We start from the raw sequence: 18,347 nt of genomic DNA, 5'->3' as shown, positions 1-18,347 counted from the left end.
CACGCTGTTAGAAGGCCGTGCTTGCTGACAGCCTCCCGTCCGTCCTGAGGGGTGCCCGCCCTGGGAGGGTTGAGAAAGGGGTGACTCAGATCATTTCCAGTGAAGCCTTTGGTTCTTCTCTCCTGGAGCCCCAGCTGAGAAGGGCTCTGCCCGCCTGCCCAGCAGTGTGGGTGTCAGGAGGTTCAGGGCTGGTGGATGGCTGAGTTACGGAGCTCCTTTGGGAGCCTCAGGAATTGCCTTTTGACCAATGAGCCAGAGCAGGAGAAACCGGAGCCCAGGACCAAAGATCGTGCCCTGCAGATACCCGTTCTCCCTTCAAGGTCAAAGGGGGTTGGTCAGGTGCGGGGAGGGGTCGCCTGTCTGTATGCAGTAGACACTCCACGGGTGCATGTGGAGGGTCACTCTGTGAGGAGTCAGCCGACACGCAGAGGTGCTTTGGCTGCCAGTCCCACTGTTGGCAGACGTGTCCTGAACATCGCAGCCTGTGCTTTGGCGTGAGAAGCAGCCCCTGGTTGTGCTTTGCAGCACTTCCCCCCATGAATGTTGAGGGGAACCAGCTTTGGGGCTTTTGTTTTAGTTTGCATCCCACTATTAAATTTGCTGCCTCTCAATCCAGGTTACCTCTGGAACCTCCAAGTGAAACTTCAGCCCATAGTAAACCTCTTGCCAGATAAAGGCAGGCTCATGGACTTCCTCCTCCAGAGAAGGGAATGCAAGACCGTCGTCCTGTCGGTGTGCTCACAGAGTAAGTGGGGTCCTCACCCTGCGGTCTGATTCCTGACACTGCCTGCGCTGCCCACTGGGAGACGGGCCACATTTTTATCTTGTCTGCAGCCGGTAGGCTCAGTGACAAGTGGATTATTTAGCCCCCTGGAAAGGCTGCTCAGTATAAAAATGACTTGTCTCTACAAGACATTTCCTGGGCAAAGACTAAACTAAGCATGGGCACACGTGAGGGTAGAGGCTGCCCTCCCCAGCTTGAAAACAAACCTGTTTCAGAATCCAAGTCACTCACGACATTTATACCTACTTTGAGAATCTTCTGACGCCCTCCGTAGCTACGTTAGTAACCGGCAAGGGCTGGCGAGTGCCCTCGTGCCCCAGTCTCTACGCCGTTTCTCCGAATGCCCTGGTGGCCCCCGGAAATGAGTCATTTCTCTCACAGTGTGTTTAAGTTCTAAAGTTCACACAAGGTTGGCCGACCTGTGTGAACCCTGACTCCTTCCAGTGTTGACAGAGTCAGACAGAGCGACGCTGCCTGTGATAGCCACTGTTTTTGATAAACTCAACCAGGAGTATAAGAAGTACCTGGACGCCGAGCAGAGTTACACACTGGTAAGTTGTATGTACGTGACGAGGGCCTCCTCCCTGCCCCACCCCGGGTATACTGTCTGTGTAATTATGACACAAGATTCTGACAGAATGACACCAGTGAGGTTTGCTGTGTGCCAGAGGGCAAGGTGGCCGGCCGTAGGGGGAACGTAAATCCAGAGTCCCTGTGTCCCGTGAGCTAGAGGCTGAACATCACTTAATGTCTTCACCTTCTTTTGTTGTTTTTTAAAAATTATTATTTTTTCTTTTGGCTGTGTTGGGTCTTTGTTGCTGCGTGCGGGCTCTCTTTAGTTGCAGCGAGCAGGGGCTACTCTTCATTGCGGTGCGCGGGCTTCTCATTGCGGTGGCTTCTCTTGTTGCGGAGCACGGGCTCTAGAGCGCAGGCTCAGTAGCTGCGGCCCAGAGCATGGGCTTAGCTGCTCCGCGGCATGTGGGATCTTCCCGGGCCAGGGATCGAACCTGTGTCCCCTTCTTTGGCAGGCAGATTCTTAACCACTGCACCACCAGGGAAGCCCTCTTTTGTTGTTTTTAATCTATGTTTGATCTTACACATAGCTAGCTCCTTGGTCTGCCTTTATTTTATGGATAAAAAAAGCAGTCTCAGTTTGGTTATTTTATGTCTTTCTGCCAATCCAGAGCCTAGACTCAGTAAATCAGAAATATAATCATCTTGCTGCTTGTTCTTCCTTTCCTTTGAGGATGTAACAGCTATAAAGAATAAGACGTGTCCTGGCACTCAGTCAGCATCCCCTTAGGACTGCGATGACTCAGCGTCAGCACTGTACTTTTCCTATAGTGGGCTCAAGTGTTTGCTGTGAAGGGCTGGAAAAAATTAACATGGCTTCTCGGGGTCTGCTGTACTGTTATTGTATCTTCTGAAGCTAGAAATAAGTTCAGGAGAAGTGGAATGAATGATTCCACTTCAAGAATCTGATTAGTCCAAAGGCTAAAAATGGAAGTGGTTTTAAACAATAACAAAAACCCCAGAATGCCCGTCCCCTTCAGCTACTCAGGGATAACCCAAATGCTAGGTGGTCTGTGATTAATAAAATTAGGGAGTTATTTTAAGAGGTTAAAAAAAAAAGTCTCCCTGGCAGTCCAGTGGTTAAGACTCTGTGCTTCCACTGCAGGGGGTGCAGGTTCGATCCCTGGTATGGGAACTAGGATCCCTGCATGTGGCGTGGTGCAGCCAAAAATTAAAAAAGTCTCGATAAAACTGTGACTTAGGCTTTTTAGTTCCATCCGTGAACACTGGTGTATTTCCTGACCTCCTAAACTCCTCCCCGGCCAGCACAGGAAAGAGTTTTGTCCGAGTAATGAAGTAAGTGTCATCCTCTGCTCACGTCTTAGGCTCCCAGCATCTAAGGGTTCAGTCTTTTTGGATTAACTGCGAACACGCCATGTCCCAGAAGACGACTGAGGTCCCGTCTGTGATGTATTGTACAGGCACTGGAAGCGGGGCAGAGCCGGAGCGGCCCATTCCTCAGGAGGCCGGCGCGCACCCAGGCCGTGGTCGACCAGTCTGACATGTACACCCACGTGCTGTCGGCGTTTGCAGAGAAGAAGGTAGGGGAGGCTCGCCGCCCCTTCTGGACTGAAGGTTCCCAAAACAAAGATCTCATTTGAAGGGGACTGAGGAAAACGAGTAGAACTCAGAATGTGATTAGAGTAACTGGGTTATCTTGGGTGAGGACTGAATGCTCATGGTTTGGCTTCTAATACACAGGCCTAAAGATGATCCCCGACCCGGGAGGTTCTGGAGGGGTTTGTGCAAAAGCAGCCAAGTAGAACCCTGGAAGCAGGGGGGCGGATAAACAAGGAGCTGTTACACGGAGCCTCCTCTGCCGCTCTGGTTCTAAACACTTTTCCCCTCTGTAGGAGATGCCTCAGAAATTCATGATAGCCGTGCTCATGGAATACATCCGCTCTCTGAACCAGTTTCAGATCACAGTACAGGTACCTTCAAGCCAGCATCTGTGGTCCCACGTTAGAGGGGCAGGGGATTGTTAAAGTAAAAGCACTGTCAGTGCCTTAACGGAGATGACTCTCTGTACGCCACAAGAGTCTGCACACCTGCCTCAGACTCAGTGACCCTCCTCACGTGACCCCACGTTCTCAGGTGGAATGATCAGTTTCAGGCCAGGTTGGGTTCTTTCACCCGTCACTTAGAGCAGCCGTGGTCCTCGGCATACTGAGCCTCTAGTCTGTCGTAGTTGAGCGACGTGGACACCATCTCTCCTTCTGTCTCTGTCTCAGCATTATTTGCATGAGCTTGTCATCAAGACGCTCGTCCAGCACAACCTATTCTACACGCTACACCAGTTCCTGCAGTACCATGTCCTCAGCGACTCGAAGCCTTTGGTTAAGTACCACCCAATTTTTACTTTTGTGACTTAAAATTTGACCTTTCAACATATGGCAAATCTAATCTGAAAATGGGTCTTCCAGGCTTGTCTGCTGCTCTCCCTGGAAAGTTTTTACCCTCCTGCTCATCAGCTGTCTCTGGATATGTTGAAGGTAACTCTGATACAGCAAGAGTTTTAAACCCCACAGAAGCGTGTTCGTATTACTTGCACTGACCCGGATTTCTCTTTCTCCCTTACTTCTAGCGACTTTCCACAGCAAATGATGAAATAGTAGAAGTTCTCCTTTCCAAACACCAAGTGTTAGCCGCCTTAAGGTTTATTCGGGGCATTGGTGGCCATGACAACATCTCTGCACGGAAATTTTTAGATGCTGCAAAGCAGACTGAAGACCACATGCTTTTCTACACTATATTCCGGTTTTTTGAACAGCGAAACCAGCGTTTGCGAGGGAACCCTAGTTTCACACCAGGTGAGAATATAGCTGCAGGGAAAAGACCTGGGGCGACCACAGACTCGGACAGTAGCAGGAAAGCACTGGCAGCTGGGGGGGCGAGAAGCCTTTTGGTTTGGAGAACTCTCGGGTTAGTTTTTAAAAAACAAAATTTTGTACCAGCCCGCATAATCCTTAGCCTGTTGTGGTAAGAGTGGATTCAAGGTGCTGACGGAACTGGAGTTCTGCTCTGGAACTGCAGTGGGGTGTCGGGGTGGAAGGTAGGGTAGCCTGGGCCCAGCTCCGTCTGACATCTGGGCCTGGAATGGCCCTTTCTGAAGAATTAGGAACAAGACAGGAAATGGCTGCGGAGGAATTAAATGGCCTGGGGCTTGTTGATGTTTTAGTTTTAGGCAGAAAGCATTGGTTAATCACTCTTATCTCCAAAGTTATGAAATCTAAAGCACCCTCTTCCTTAGGATGGGAAGGAACCTGTAACTTTCAGGGCTCCCAGCATTCACTGATCACCCTGCTTCTCCCCAGTCTCTCAGGGCAGAGGGCAGTTTGCTGGGGGCTGTAAAGGTTCTGTAATGGCACAAGCTGGGTAAACAGAAAGGACAACTCAAGAGCTTAGGAAAACAAAGTATTTTATGAAAGAAAAATAAGTTAAAACCCAGTATCCATATCTAGGAGCTGCAAAGTGTTCATTCTCATTTTCCTCCTTTCGTGCCTTGTCTAACGGATTAAATCTGTATTTTCCTTTACAGGAGAACACTGTGAAGAACACGTTGCTTTTTTCAAACAGGTTTTTGGAGACCAAGCTCTAATGAGGCCTACGACGTTCTGAGGTCACTTGCTAGTTTTTCTTTTTATATATATATAAAATATTTACAAAGTTAATTTATTGCGTTAATAAAGCTCTTTAAACTACAAGATGTTGTAATAAAGTATATCTACGACATCCTCAAATGTTACTAAAAATATGGTATAGAACTTGTGTGATGGCTTACTCCTACAAAAGGAGAAACATTGCATTGATTGGCCTTTAGAAAGTGTCAGTGAGCAGAGAGCAGCCTTCCTAGCCGTCCCTTCTGCCTGCCCGAGAACAACGCTTCGTTCCTGGAGAACCAGAAGGCGCTCCAGCGTCTTGGGGCTACCTCCAGGCTCAGCAATACTGCTTCGGGGCAGAGTCTGCATTCCTGAGTTTACAAGCGCTATGGCCGAAGCTGCTGCTGTTAATAGCCTGACATCTGCTCGCACTCAGGGTTCAACCGAGCCTTGACAATGCAGCTGCTGTCCAGTGGTAAACCGACTACCTGACCTGCAGAGTCTCTGAAGCCCGTGAGAGGGCTAGAAATTGAGGAGCCGCTCTCGCTCTGTACCTCTGTATCGCTCTTGAGCTGCCAAACTTTTGGCTTTATTTATCGGTGGTCCTGTGAGGGATAAAAAGAATGAACTTTGGGATCGTTTCTTTAGGAGAAAAGGAGATAGTTTCTACTGTAACACAACTTCCTATCCCCCAGAGATTAAGGGGGAAAAAAAAAACCCTCATTTTCTTAATCACAAAGCTGTATATCAAGCAAATTAGTAGTTCTTTCAGCCACAGGTCATTTACAGAAGCTGAAGTGACCACAGAGGCAAAAAGATCCTAAGGAGAACTCCAAAATTAGAGGTGAACAGCAGAGGCAGTGTTCCGCTAGAACAGCGAACGGAAATGAAAGCTGTTCCAGGGCACCACTGGGCTGTGGCTGGACTCGTGTCCTTCACCTCAGCAGGGAGGAGCCCTGGGCTGCTGACGCACAAACTCGCTTCCAATCTGACGACGCGAGGCCTCCAGTTTTCTAATGAAGTAGTGTGGACGAACATGAAGCCCCAGGATTGGAGTTCTTCTCTTAGAAGTTTTTTAACTCAGCGTTACTTATCAAATGACCATCAGTATAAGTACATTCAAATACTTCAAAAGAATGTTTCAAGGTATCCTTTTCCTTTAGTATCATGCTTCCTCCATCCCACTAGGTTAAAAATAAAAACTCTTACCTATGTAACTGAGCAAGACAGGGAGGAATATTAATCCATGAGTGGCTCCCAGTAAGACCATAGCGAAATACATCCTGAAGTAAAATCTCTGGAAAATTTGAGATTTGGCGAAGGCCAAAACCATAATGCCTCCAAATTTCGTTAGTGTGATTCCGCTGAATACCTAAGAGAAGAGAGATGGGGTTAGAAGCAACTTTTATCAACCTACCGTAACTGAACACTTCCTCATAGAGGGATTTCTTAAAAGCCAAGGTCCAAAGTAATGGGGGACCGAACCCCAGCTTTCAGATTTACTGTTAAGTAGCATTAGGCTCTGCCTAAATTGTTTTATTTGCTACTTATGAATCTGAGGGGGAAAAAAGAGGTGTAATAAGGGTAAAAGCTGTGTATTCCGCACAGACCCCATGGCAGCCCTGCAAGTCTATCAGTGCCATTTTTTCCAACGGCATTATTTTTCAATTAAGGTATGTACTATTTTTTTAGGCAATGCTATTTATTACACACTTTTTGTTGTTACTCTGTAACAGTGTTGTCTGGTGGTAAAGTAACTGGCTCATAGCTCAGCCCTGTATCCTGGTTTAGCCTGAGAAGATTCTCCAAATGTGAACCAGACTGCACACTGGGCTCCAAGCATGGCAGCTCCCCTGCTTTTCAGCACACATGGCTGGCCTGGGTTTTAAACGGCTCTCAAATCAAACTTCTCTGTTTTACTGCTTCAGCCATACTGTCGTGTGCAAAGGAGTCTCCAGCAGTAACAGTTCTAAAGAATTTCAGGGTGGAGCTCTATGCAAGATACAGCTATTTCATGAATTGCCTGAAAACCTATAATCCTTAGGAGCTGCTGCTAAGTAAAAGATACAAATTCTGCTTTCCCTACTGAATCTTAAAGTTCCTTCTCCTGAGAAACACTCAGTCACCAAGCTGGGTACTTCACGGTGAGGCATCTGCCCTAGTCATCTGCTCAGGCTGTACTTACAGAGCTGCCCATGTGGGAGAGCGCCTCTTCTGCCCGTTCCATGCGGCTTCCCTTCGTGCTCACCGTGAACGCTCTCGTGATATGGCTGCAGAACTCCACGGAGATGCCACAGCTCTGAAATAAAGTGCTTCCTTTACGACTGCCCTTCTCCAGTTAAAAACAGTAAAAGCAACCACCCCTTTTCCTGGGATCTGTGGTTATCAGGGCACCTGGGAGGTAAAGGAGCCCGGAGCACCCCCTCTAACTTACAAAGCTCCTATCACACCAACTTAAACTGTCCCAGGAAGCTTGTGGAACCCTCCAGGCACAGTTTCCTCTAGCAGATCTGCCTCTATTACGGAGAAACAGCTGAAACCTCTCAAGTTCCCCCCAACCCCCAGCCAGCCAGCACACTGTCATTTCTTTAGCTGGGCCTCACTACCGCTCCCCCTGAAGCCACGTTCAGTTCGTATCTGAAGAGCAGATGCACTGTGTCTGTTTTCTGTTAATACTTTCTCAAATGTGCACATATTCAAGACTATTAAAAAGCACCTGGCAACCACATGGAAGGCAAAAGGTCTTGGTCAGAAAATTCCACTGAGAAGGGGCAGTTTTTCTAACTGAAAACTGAACATCATGCTGTCATCGGCTACATACTTCGGCAAAGCACCCTTCAGAATAATTTTTTTTTTTTTTTTTTTGCGGTACGCGGGCCTCTCACTGTTGTGGCCTCTCCCGTTGTGGAGCACAGGCTCCAGACGCGCAGGCTCAGTGGCCATGGCTCACGGGCCCAGCCGCTGTGGGGCATGTGGGATCCTCCCGGACCAGGGCACGAACCCGTGTCCCCTGCATCGGCAGGCGGACTCTCAACCACTGTGCCACCAGGGAAGCCCCAGAATAATAATTTAAAGGCAGAATGCCTAAGCCAGACCATGACCTCACATTTCCATTGCTATACGTACCACCCACGTCCAACTCCACCTGCCACTGACCCCACCTGACCACGTGCGCCAAGAGAAGGAGCTGGCCTTGATCTCTCACCCCAAGAAACAATGTACAGCAGTGACATAAGGAGTGAGGGACAAACTGAGTGGACCAGGACTCACCATAACCAAGTTGACCAAAGAAACCGCATTCAAACTGATGCCCCAGAGCCACATGACACCGAACATGTTGACCAAGATCATAGCAATGGTGATGCACATGATCACTGCCGACCACAGCTCACAGCCCAGGAGAACCACGGTCACCAAAAAGATGGCACCCAGGGACACACCGAGGTTAAAGATAGTGTCGTCAATCATGGTCAGGTACTGTTCGTAGAAGACGTAGAACACACTGGAGAGGGGGAGAAGGTTCTGTTACAGCTTGTTTTTGCTTCTGGAATCTTTACTCCTCATCCTGCCACAACTGCAGAACAGAAACTACCTTGAGAGACATCCTCACATAAAACCTCCCTGTTTGTGCAAGACTCACCTCCAGCAGTTAAGCTGGACCTCTGACCACTGACACCCAAAGAAGGGCCTCCGAGATATGTATTTTATATAAGGTTTTTGTTGATGTGCCCAACTTTATAGGCATTTATTGACAAAGAATATTCCGTGGTATTTTGGGAAAACAAGGCCTGGTCTATCCTGAGGGCTACCCCCAGCCCAACGGGGTCTATGCAGGGCCTGAGAAGAAAATGCTTTTTCGGCAAAGTTAACCAGCTTCTCTAAGGAGTCAGGACACCCACTCCAAGAACTCCTTCCACAGGAAAACAGGCTGTCCTCTTGCCAGGAACAGGTCCAGACTCCCTTCAATGAGATTACAGGGGCTGGGGGGAAAATCACTTGTTTCTCCTACTTTTCTGTATTTTCCAAATTCAGTATTTCATAAAATATTTTCTTTATGAGGGAAAAAAAGAAAAACAATAAGTGAAAAAAGAGAAACCTCCATAGAGGCACTGTCCCCAGCGATCAGTTGCCGGGCCCTCTCTGTGAAGCTGTTCCCCAGGTGCCGCGACCCATGCCCCCTGCCTGTTTTGCAGGGTGTGAGCTCCAGCCCCGAGACCTCAGTAGGTGCTGCAGATTCTGGCCCAGGTGCCGTTTCCTGAGACAGGCTTCACCTGTGCTCAGGACGGAGCCGGGTTCAGAAGGAAAGCCGAGTGTCGGCACCCCCAGCAAGGGCACCCCAGGGTGTGGGCGCTTCCCCAGGACATCCTCATTTACAAAATCCACACGTTACCTGTATGGGAACACACGGTGATCACTTCCTTCCAGGCCCATGGTTCTGGTGATGTTGCTGGCGATGAGGCGGGCCTTTTCCATGGCGTCGATGAAGTCAGCAGAGGTCTTGAGCACCGTGTGGTAGGTCATGAAGTACGTGGCTCCGACGCCCGTGCCGTTGCCGAGGATGTTAACTGCCGCGCTGTAAGCGGCGTGTCCCCTGGGAGAAGACAGTGGTATCAAAGGCAACACCTCATGCCATACCTGCAGAATCTGAGCATCAAGGCTGAGTGGTGTCACCTGACCCTGGACTCAGGGATCAGACCAGCTGTCAATTTCAGGGACAGGGAAGCCCCTGAAAAGGCGCGATGAAGGTTTAGCTCATTCTTGCCCACACTGGCTTTTCTTTGCTGCTTTGGTTTCTTTGATGCGTAGCCGCTACTGTTTCTGTAGCTGGTTCTGCTCACAGCCCAGTGTGTTCTTCTACAGGGTTTGCTCAGCAGTGCTGTGTGACAGGAGGCGCAAACGGACAAGGGCCCTGGAATCAGACCGCCATGAGGTCGACCTCGGCCCTGGAGCCCTGCGCAGAATCACTCAATTTGGGCTGCAGTGTCATCTGCAAAGGGTGTACCACCACCTACTCATGGGGCTGTGTGGCGAGTCAGTGAAATAGTGTCGCTGAGGTGCCTGGCACGATCCTGGCACACAGGAGGCTCCCTGTCTGTTGCCCTCCTACGAGCTGAATTCATTCTGACTTCTTTTATGTAGCCGAGCATTCAGTCTGCCAGGAGACCAAGCTACAGGGTTCATTTCTTCTTTATTTTTAGGGACAGGCCTCCCATGGTACCTAGTCTAGGTCTCAAAACACAGACGTGAGATGTATGACTGACGGGACTCTGGTCACATTATGTATTCTTATGAAGAACAGGGATGTCCAGCGTTTACCTAATGTACACCTGGACATTCACCTTCCTACCAAAACATCCAAATCCGCCCAACTCCAGACTTCAGTCATCTTTGCTATTTCTGGGCCAGAGATCCTGTTTCCACAGTAGCTGGCTGCCTGGCTAGATGGGGGAGTCAGACGCCCATAACCTCGTACAGACAGGCTGGCAAGAAGCACAGTGGGGCTAAAAGAATCTAAACCTTCGGAGCTTCCCTGGTGGCGCAGTGGTTAAGAATCCACCTGCCAATGCGGGGGACACGGGTTCGAGCCCTGGTCTGGGAAGACCCCACATGCTGCAGAGCAACTAAGCCAGTGGGTCACAACTACTGAAGCCCGCATGCCTGGAGCCCATGCACTGCAACAAGAGAAGCCACCGCAATGAGAGGCCCAAGCAGCACAGCGAAGAGCAGCCCCCGCTCGCCACAACTAGAGAAAGCCCGTGCCCAGCAACAAAGACCCACCGCAGCCAAAAATAAATAAATAAATTAAAAAAAAAAAGAATCTAAACCTTCATCCCGGGTGATGTCACCAGAGCAGAGCTGCAGTGCCCCGTATGCCCCAGACACAACTGAACAAACCCTTTCACATCCTGAATCGCCCGCATCCCTCCCCACAATCTGCCCTGCTGGTGGTCTGCACAGGACTGTGTCCTTCATGCCGCCAGGAGGGGAGCGTGAGACAGAATGCTCAAGCCAGGATGGAATCGGGTCAGAATGAGGAGTTTTCTTTTTTTTTTTCTTTAACATCTTTACTGGAGTATAATTGCTTTATAATGTTGTGTTAGTTTCTGCTATATAACAAAGTGAATCAGCTATACGTATACATATATCCCCATATCTCTTGCATCTCCCTCCCACCCTCCCTATCCCACCCCTCTAGTGGGACACAAAGCACTGAGCTGATCTCCCTGTGCTATGCGGCTGCTTCCCACTAGCTATCTATTTTACGTTTGGTAGTGTATATATGTCCATGCCACTCTCACTTCACCCCAGCTTACCCTTCCCTCTCCCCGGGTCCTCAAGTCCATTCTCTACATCTGTGTCTTTATTCCTATCCTGCCCCTAAGTTCTCCAGAACCATCTTCTTTTAAGATGAGGAGTTTTCTTTAAAGGCGTTTTGGTTCCTCGGTGGGACAGGGTGGGGAGTGGCAGAGAAGAGGACCTTCCCATCCACCATTCCCACCCCAGCCCTCCCCAGCTTCCCAGTGCAAATTAAAGGGGAAGCGGCCACACAGCTGAATGGGTTCCGTGTCACTTACCCTTTGCCACACTTGGGGTTCGGGTTATCGGAGAGGAACATGGGCAGGAACCTCATGAAGTCTGCGCCCTGAGGCCTCTGCTTGCCCTCTGGAGTCAGAGGCCGGCAGTGGACGCAGGCAGGGTCAACCACTGTGCAAACAGGTTGAGGGAGCCACGGTGAGAAGGATGGGTCTCCATATTAAAACATTTAAAAATAATGATAAAGAAGTGATGGGAATTCTTTTCCTGAATCCTTCTGTTTATCCAAAAGCTTCAAACACATGGTTTTCACAGTCAAACTTGAGGTCCCATCTTCATCTAACACAGGCTGTACAAATTTTCTTCCCTGAAGCAGGTTTCCTGCTTTAAGGACAACCTCAGTATGTTATTATCAGAGCCCAGGACGTCCATGTTTTTATCAAGAAAATCCTAGGACAGACTCAACACTTTTACAAAACCATGTGGCAATAGTGATAAACAAAGAAAAGCACTCCCATGAGAAGCTACGGCCAGATACCAATCAAGAGAGACCAACAGCATTGTCGGGAAAAGATGACAAACCTGAAAACCAGGGTCCCCTGACCTGGGCCTTGTTCAGCCTGCAGCCCCATGGGGGGCTGGAAAGGGGACAACAAGGTATCTCCAGAGTGAACAATGGAGGAAGGGGATGATGCCAAGGGGAATGAGATGCAGCAATGGCAGACAAACAGGTGGACGTGGAGGTAAAATGCAAATGACTTTTAAATTATAATGTTAAAGTTCTTCAGAAAAGAGGGAAAGATCTGGAAAAGGATCAAGTACCCGATGCATTGCAGAACCGATCCGTGCTGTTGTAGACTCTACAGCAAGACGACTGTGGCTTGACCCAGTCAAAATAATCGTCAATCCAGGACGAGGGAGCAAAGCCTATCCGGGTACTAGGGAAAGGAGAGAAAGGGTTACTGATGCCCCCACAAGGAGGAAGTCTTCAGTTTCAGTCCCTTTTCTTGAAATCCAAAACTTCCTTTTCTAGACCTTTTAATGCCACCCAGTCAGAAGACAAACCACGTTAGTGCTTAATGGGAAAAGCTTCAGAACGTGAGGTGGTAAATTTGCCCTTTAAAAGGTTTTGCTCAGGTAAAGCTAGATTCAACCCACATTTGGCAAGATAGATTTTCCAGGAAAAGCTATCTTTAGAGAGAGGTTTCAGGCCGAGGTCCCGGGCCAGGAGCCCGTCCGCAGCTGGGGTACTGACTAGTTGTCCAGCTGGGCGGCGTTGAAGATCTGCTGCACCAGCGAGTCGTTATTGCAGCCCAGGCCCCCGCACACCATGTTCTGCCCTTTCAGAGAAGTGTAGTCGTGCCCTCCCTCCATGACAAAGTACACGGGCGGGCCCGCGTGCAGGTAGCGATTGAGGGACTGGAAATAATCCGTCACGTAGGAGTCCTGAGAGAGAGAGAGAGGACAACAGGACACAGTGTGAACGTCCTGTGCAAGCGAGAGGGGGGCTCCCGGCCGAGACGCCTCGAGCCCAGGTTCCTGACTCCCTCCACAGCCAGCGCCCCCTCCCCACCCTGGGCCCAGGGGCTTTTCCAGTTGGTCCCACCGTCAGCAGGGCACCTCACAAGGTCAAGACCGGCTGCTCGTGTTCTGCAGCCATGCCCGAGGCCTGTGAGCTCAGAAGGCCCGGGCCTCACGGGCAGAGCTCTGGTGAGGTTCCTGCAATGCAGGAGAGCCTGCCAGCACCCACGTTTAGAAGCGGACATCAGCTGAAACACCTGCATGAGTATTTTGAAAAATGCATTCACCATGGGCTAAATGAGTTAGAATAAAAAGAAAGCGTCTTACATCTGGCATTGACAGAGACTGATCCAAGCCAATTTCTACTTTGTTCAGGACTGCGATACTGAATGACAGAACACCCACAAATACCGCTACCTGGAATGTGAAGTGAGTTACAGAGTTAGAGTTATCATGATTAAAAACATAAATCATTTATTTATCTATTTATTTATTTTATTTATTTATGGCTGCATGCAGGATTTAGTTCCCCGACCAGGGATTGAACCCAGGTCCCCTGCACTGGGAGCGCTGAGTCCTACCCACTGGACCACCAGGGAACTCCCTAAATCAAATCTTAAACACACAAAACAGGACTTTTCTAAACGAAAAGCAAGTTTAAATGACACGCTAAGAAAACAAGGAGTCTGGGACAGTAGCCGAGGTCACGGTCTCAATAGTAAAGCCACCTGGGTTCAAATCCTGCCTCTGCCACTTACAAGCTGAGTGACCCTGGGGAAGTCACTTAACCTCTCTTAGCTTCTATTTCCTCCTCAATAAAACAGGAAAAATAAGACTTGTAACATCAGATAATTTTGTGGATTAAATGAGAAAATTCTAGGGATAATCCAGAATTTAGCGTAGTACCCGGTTCTGAGCACAATACCAGATATTAAGTGTTCAAAAAATGTTAGGTGTTACTATTACTTTTTTTTTTTTTTTTTTTTGCAGTACGTGGGCCTCTCACCATTGTGGCCTCTCCCATTGCGGAGCACAGGCTCAGGACGCGCAGGCCCAGCGGCCGTGACTCACGGGCCCAGCCGCTCCGCGGCATGTGGGATCCTCCCAGACCGGGGCACGAACCCGTGTCCCCCACATTGGCAGGCGGACTCTCAACCACTGCGCCACCAGGGAAGCCCACTATTACTTTTACTGGAATGAACTGACATTCTTTTAGTGGAGATGTGGTAGATTATAGCTGTTGGCTATATCCAGTGTGTAAACTGTACTACAAAACGCTCTTGCATGGTTACTGGGGATGAGGGACAGTGCAGGGGAGGGAGGTGGTGACACTGAAGGTGCAGGACGAGGGTGATGGAATAGATCTATATCTTGGTGCTTACACGAATCTGCACATGTGATAAGCTGACACAGAACTGGACACATACATTGTGCCAATGTCAAGCTCTTGGTTTTCATATTGAACTACAATTATGTAAGACCTTGGAAGGAAACTGGCAAAGGGCAGCTGGGTCCTTCTCTGCACTACCTCTGTTACTTTCTATGAATCTGTAATTATTTAAAAACAAAACAACCAACTTAAGACAGAAACTCTTGCTTATATTGCCTGCTAAAAATATTTTATATTTGTATATATTTGCTTCTGCATTCTTGTATATATATACACACACACACACACTTAACAGCTGTCAGAATCCTTCCCAAGCACTCTGATTTCTTAGAAGGCATGTGACAACTTTGGGGAGAAAAACCACAGACAGGCTCCTACCACAATGGGCCGCATCCAGTCCTTAAGCAGAAGTGGAGCATAGGCGTCTCTGAAGAAGTGGAATAAGCAGCTCTCCGAGGCCTGGATGCCTGCTCTGTCTGCCGCGCCCCCGACACAGCAGAGGATGTCCAGCCGGTTCTTCTGAGGGGATGAAGAGGAACAGAGGTCACCCTCCAGCCGCCTCACCTAGATTCTAGACTCAAATGAAACAGGCTGCACGCCTGATGACAACTTACCTCTTGACGCTTAACGTCTAACCCCAAGAGACTCACAAAACAGCTAATCTGAAGGAGGAAGTCAATGAGGACCGCCATCCCCGCAAAGAGAGAGAAGGTGTGCACAGCTGGCATCACGGACAGGCCTCCTGTGGGGAGAAGAGAGCAGCCACGTCCTTCCCAGCTGAGGGCTCAGCAGGCCTCACAGGCACGTGCACGTATGAACACGTGGCACCAGAACAGGCCAATCCCACAAGAAGAATCCCCCCAATCCTCCCACCCAAAGGCACTCTGCACGATCTGCGGGTGTCACACCAGAACCACCTGGCAAGGTTAAAATGTACGTTCCAGGGACCGGGCCCCCTCCTACTTTATCAAGACAATGGGAATTCAACCCCAATTCTGCTGTTCAGAATTCTGTGATCCCAACTCTATACTTTAACAAGCTCTCCAAGCAAATGCATGCACTTTCACATTTGAGATCCATTAACACAGGCCATTTCTTATAGTACCTGCTACGCTTCAGTCCACAAGAGGGATGGTATTTCCCATATGCTATTATATATCCAGTCAGTCTCTTGGTTTAGTTACAAATGAGGATGCTCCAAGCGTCCTCCAGGCTAAGACTCAGAAGCTGAAAACTGGCTGCCCATGGGCCAGATATATAGAAACCCATTTTAGAATTTAAAAACAGTTTTTAAAAAATAAATAGCCAATAGTTAACAATGAGATTCACAGTGTCACTTGAGAGGAAAAAAAATCTAGATTCACAGCGTCGCTTGAGAAAAAAATTGGACCTGGCAGCACTGGGCCAGCAACACATAGCTGCCTCTTGCAGATGAGACCCCAGACTCTGGGTGCCACGGTCCCCGCTGCTCCTCCTGTCCCCCCAAAGTCACTCTGACCTTGAGGCCCAGGGTCAGCTGCTATCACCAACACACTTGCACTGTTTTTTTTTTATAATAGAAAGAGAGGAAGTAACTGTTTTGCATCTGTATCCATAAAGAGAAACACAAGAGCCACAGGTTTGTTTCACAGTGCACTGCTTCATGGAGATGGGGGATGATCTATGCTAACGGCGTGTCTGTGTCCAAAGACCACACCTACAATGTCCCTCCCATGGCCCCTTGTAAGATGACCTGGCGGCCCCTGCAGGCATTTCCATTGGGACCCACGGATCGTGTGTCTTCCCTGGACTTACTGGGCGATTCTAATCAGCGTCCTCTGCAGAGGATATGATCAGTTTTCTCTTACTACATGCCAGACATGGGGGTGGGCAGTGCCCTGCTAGTAAGACTACCGATTTCTCCACATGAAGGAATACAGAAGTGCTGGGTTTTGTGCCAGTTTATTCTGGCTCCTTGTATTGAGGGAAGACTGAAGAACTTCTGCTCATTGACGAGGCTGCTTCCCAGTGAAATGTGTGTGCAGAGGCGGGGAGACTGCCTTTCGGAACAGTGGCAAACACCTTGCGAGCTAACGCCTGTGATTTTGGAGTTGCTGCCGAGAGTGCTGTGACGGGAAGGACCCTGTGGCTGTCCTTCAAGAGTGCTATTTTCAAACCCCAGCACTTGCCATGGGTGCCCTAAACGGGCAGGGGCAGGAGTCCTAGGTATCTGAACCCCAACATCAACACCGTCCTGAAACAATGTGAGAAGGAAGACACTTGCTGGAAATTCCCTGGTGGGGGAACTAGGATCCTGCATGCCGCATGGTGTGGCCAAAATTTTAAGAAATTAAAAATTAAAAATAAATAAATAATGTAGTTAAAAAAAAGAAGACACTTGCTAATGGTATCCGAGATACTGCCACCAATTTTTCTCGTGGTCCACTCTGATACTTTCCAATCACAGAATAAAACTTAAAAAAGAGCTCAAAGGGTCATATACTGATACACCCAGGCTCAGCAAACCTCAGGGTTGGCAGATTCAAAGAGTAATTACCTAAGAAAAATGCTACCGTCTCTGAAAAGGACGACAGGAAAATACTTGGAGCCACTTCTCCCAGGACCCGGCCCACCTGCTGGTCCAGCGTCTCCCCTTGGAGACGTTCATCTCTCTTAAAAATAAAAAAAAAAGTTAAACACGCGACATTAAAGTTTCTCAATTACAATGCCACCTCTTTGCTTCTTTGGTGCCTTGTGTTAACCTGATGGTAAAAAATAATGATTAGCAGCATCTACTTGTTGTTTGTGAACTTTATACAATAAAGCGGTGAGGACCCCAAACTTCTCATGTTGATTCATTTGGGATATTTCTGAAGCCCGGAGCCAGGTAACAGGTGAGAATCTAAAGGAAGGATTGAATCAGGTTATCAGGAAAATACAAGCAACGCAGGCTGCAGGTGGCTGGACCTTTAAATAACACTCCTACATGCCACTGGGTCTCTGCCCAGGTAAGCGCTACAGGACAAGGGACCCTGGGAGAACCAACGGATTGACATCATTTTTTACATCAGTGGGTCCTGTGTTGACCTTTTGCCTTTTAGTGGCACCTCTGACAAATCCCTCATTCTTCTACACTATACTGAGAATCATTTTAATAGCTGTTGTGCCCAAAATATTTTCTACAAGCGTGTTAGCCCTTTTTGCACACATGTTGCACATATTTTAAAACCAAACTCTCACTTTATATCTATGCCACCAACCAAAGAGAATGTTGGTCTCAATCTTCTTGGTCTCAAAATGTCCAGAACAAGTTACAGGCACCAATAAGCAACACAGAGGAACGGAAACGAAGTCTCCACGTGTCACACTCAAATACTCCGCATGGAGCTGAACAGCTGTATGTGGAGCCTGGTACTTGGTCAGACTCTGTGAGACTCTGAAATGCACCTGGAAGGTCTGGACCAGAATGAAGATGTTGTCCACTCCCACAGCCAGCACCAGGAACGGGATGACTTCTATCACAATGAGGGTGAAGGGGATCCCAATGTAGCTGAAGATGCCCAAGGAGCACGCCACCGAGCTCAGCACAATCAGGATGCCCGCGATGCCCAGGGAGATTTTCGAATCCACCTGGAGATGCCACAAAGACATAAATCCTCATTTAGGGTGTTTTTTGTCCTGTTCCTAAAAGGTCCTCATTTTCACCTCTTTACCTGGATATTGCCCATCTAGATTTAAAAGTACGGTTCCCGGTTTGAGAGAAGATATGAAAAGTTGTCTAGGTCTTCCCTAGCAACATATTTTATCAGCTTACATTCTTAGGTGATGGCAAGTTAGAAAAAAAACTGGATTACGTGAAATAAACTTTAAGTTGAAGATAAGAAATTGGAACTGAAGAAAACAGATGCAGGAAGCAGAAAATGTGACAAACAAGTAAAACACAGGACAATTTAAGGTAGTTTTGAAC

The 18,347-nt window shown here is 48.5% G+C and overlaps 2 protein-coding genes across 2 annotated transcripts in view; one reads left to right on the top strand and one right to left on the bottom strand.

The window, feature by feature from the left end:
* The window catches only part of RMC1 (regulator of MON1-CCZ1), a 20,788-nt gene extending 15,727 nt beyond the window's left edge, over positions 1-5,061 (top strand). The window contains exons 12-20 of the mRNA XM_024757865.1: positions 340-351; positions 617-745; positions 1,229-1,335; positions 2,779-2,898; positions 3,211-3,288; positions 3,589-3,693; positions 3,781-3,849; positions 3,942-4,167; positions 4,896-5,061. Of these exons, the coding sequence (XP_024613633.1) occupies positions 340-351; positions 617-745; positions 1,229-1,335; positions 2,779-2,898; positions 3,211-3,288; positions 3,589-3,693; positions 3,781-3,849; positions 3,942-4,167; positions 4,896-4,975 (926 nt within the window). The 3' untranslated portion in view covers positions 4,976-5,061. The remainder of the gene's footprint in view (positions 1-339; positions 352-616; positions 746-1,228; positions 1,336-2,778; positions 2,899-3,210; positions 3,289-3,588; positions 3,694-3,780; positions 3,850-3,941; positions 4,168-4,895) is intronic.
* Positions 4,759-18,347, bottom strand: part of NPC1 (NPC intracellular cholesterol transporter 1) — a 47,626-nt gene continuing 34,037 nt past the window's right edge. The window contains exons 13-25 of the mRNA XM_024757864.1: positions 17,828-18,010; positions 16,938-17,052; positions 15,016-15,143; positions 14,780-14,920; positions 13,339-13,428; positions 12,746-12,936; positions 12,313-12,428; positions 11,532-11,661; positions 9,347-9,547; positions 8,227-8,458; positions 7,142-7,255; positions 6,166-6,328; positions 4,759-5,561 (exon numbers count right to left, since the gene is read on the bottom strand). Coding sequence (XP_024613632.1) covers positions 5,479-5,561; positions 6,166-6,328; positions 7,142-7,255; positions 8,227-8,458; positions 9,347-9,547; positions 11,532-11,661; positions 12,313-12,428; positions 12,746-12,936; positions 13,339-13,428; positions 14,780-14,920; positions 15,016-15,143; positions 16,938-17,052; positions 17,828-18,010 — 1,887 coding nt within the window. The 3' untranslated portion in view covers positions 4,759-5,478. The remainder of the gene's footprint in view (positions 5,562-6,165; positions 6,329-7,141; positions 7,256-8,226; positions 8,459-9,346; positions 9,548-11,531; positions 11,662-12,312; positions 12,429-12,745; positions 12,937-13,338; positions 13,429-14,779; positions 14,921-15,015; positions 15,144-16,937; positions 17,053-17,827; positions 18,011-18,347) is intronic.

The sequence above is a fragment of the Neophocaena asiaeorientalis genome, unplaced genomic scaffold (assembly GCF_003031525.2).
Source record: "Neophocaena asiaeorientalis asiaeorientalis breed wild unplaced genomic scaffold, Neophocaena_asiaeorientalis_V1.1 scaffold142, whole genome shotgun sequence".
Lineage (NCBI taxonomy): Eukaryota > Metazoa > Chordata > Mammalia > Artiodactyla > Phocoenidae > Neophocaena > Neophocaena asiaeorientalis.
Note: the sequence above shows the minus strand (reverse complement) of the source record. Positions and strands in the feature narration are given on the sequence as shown.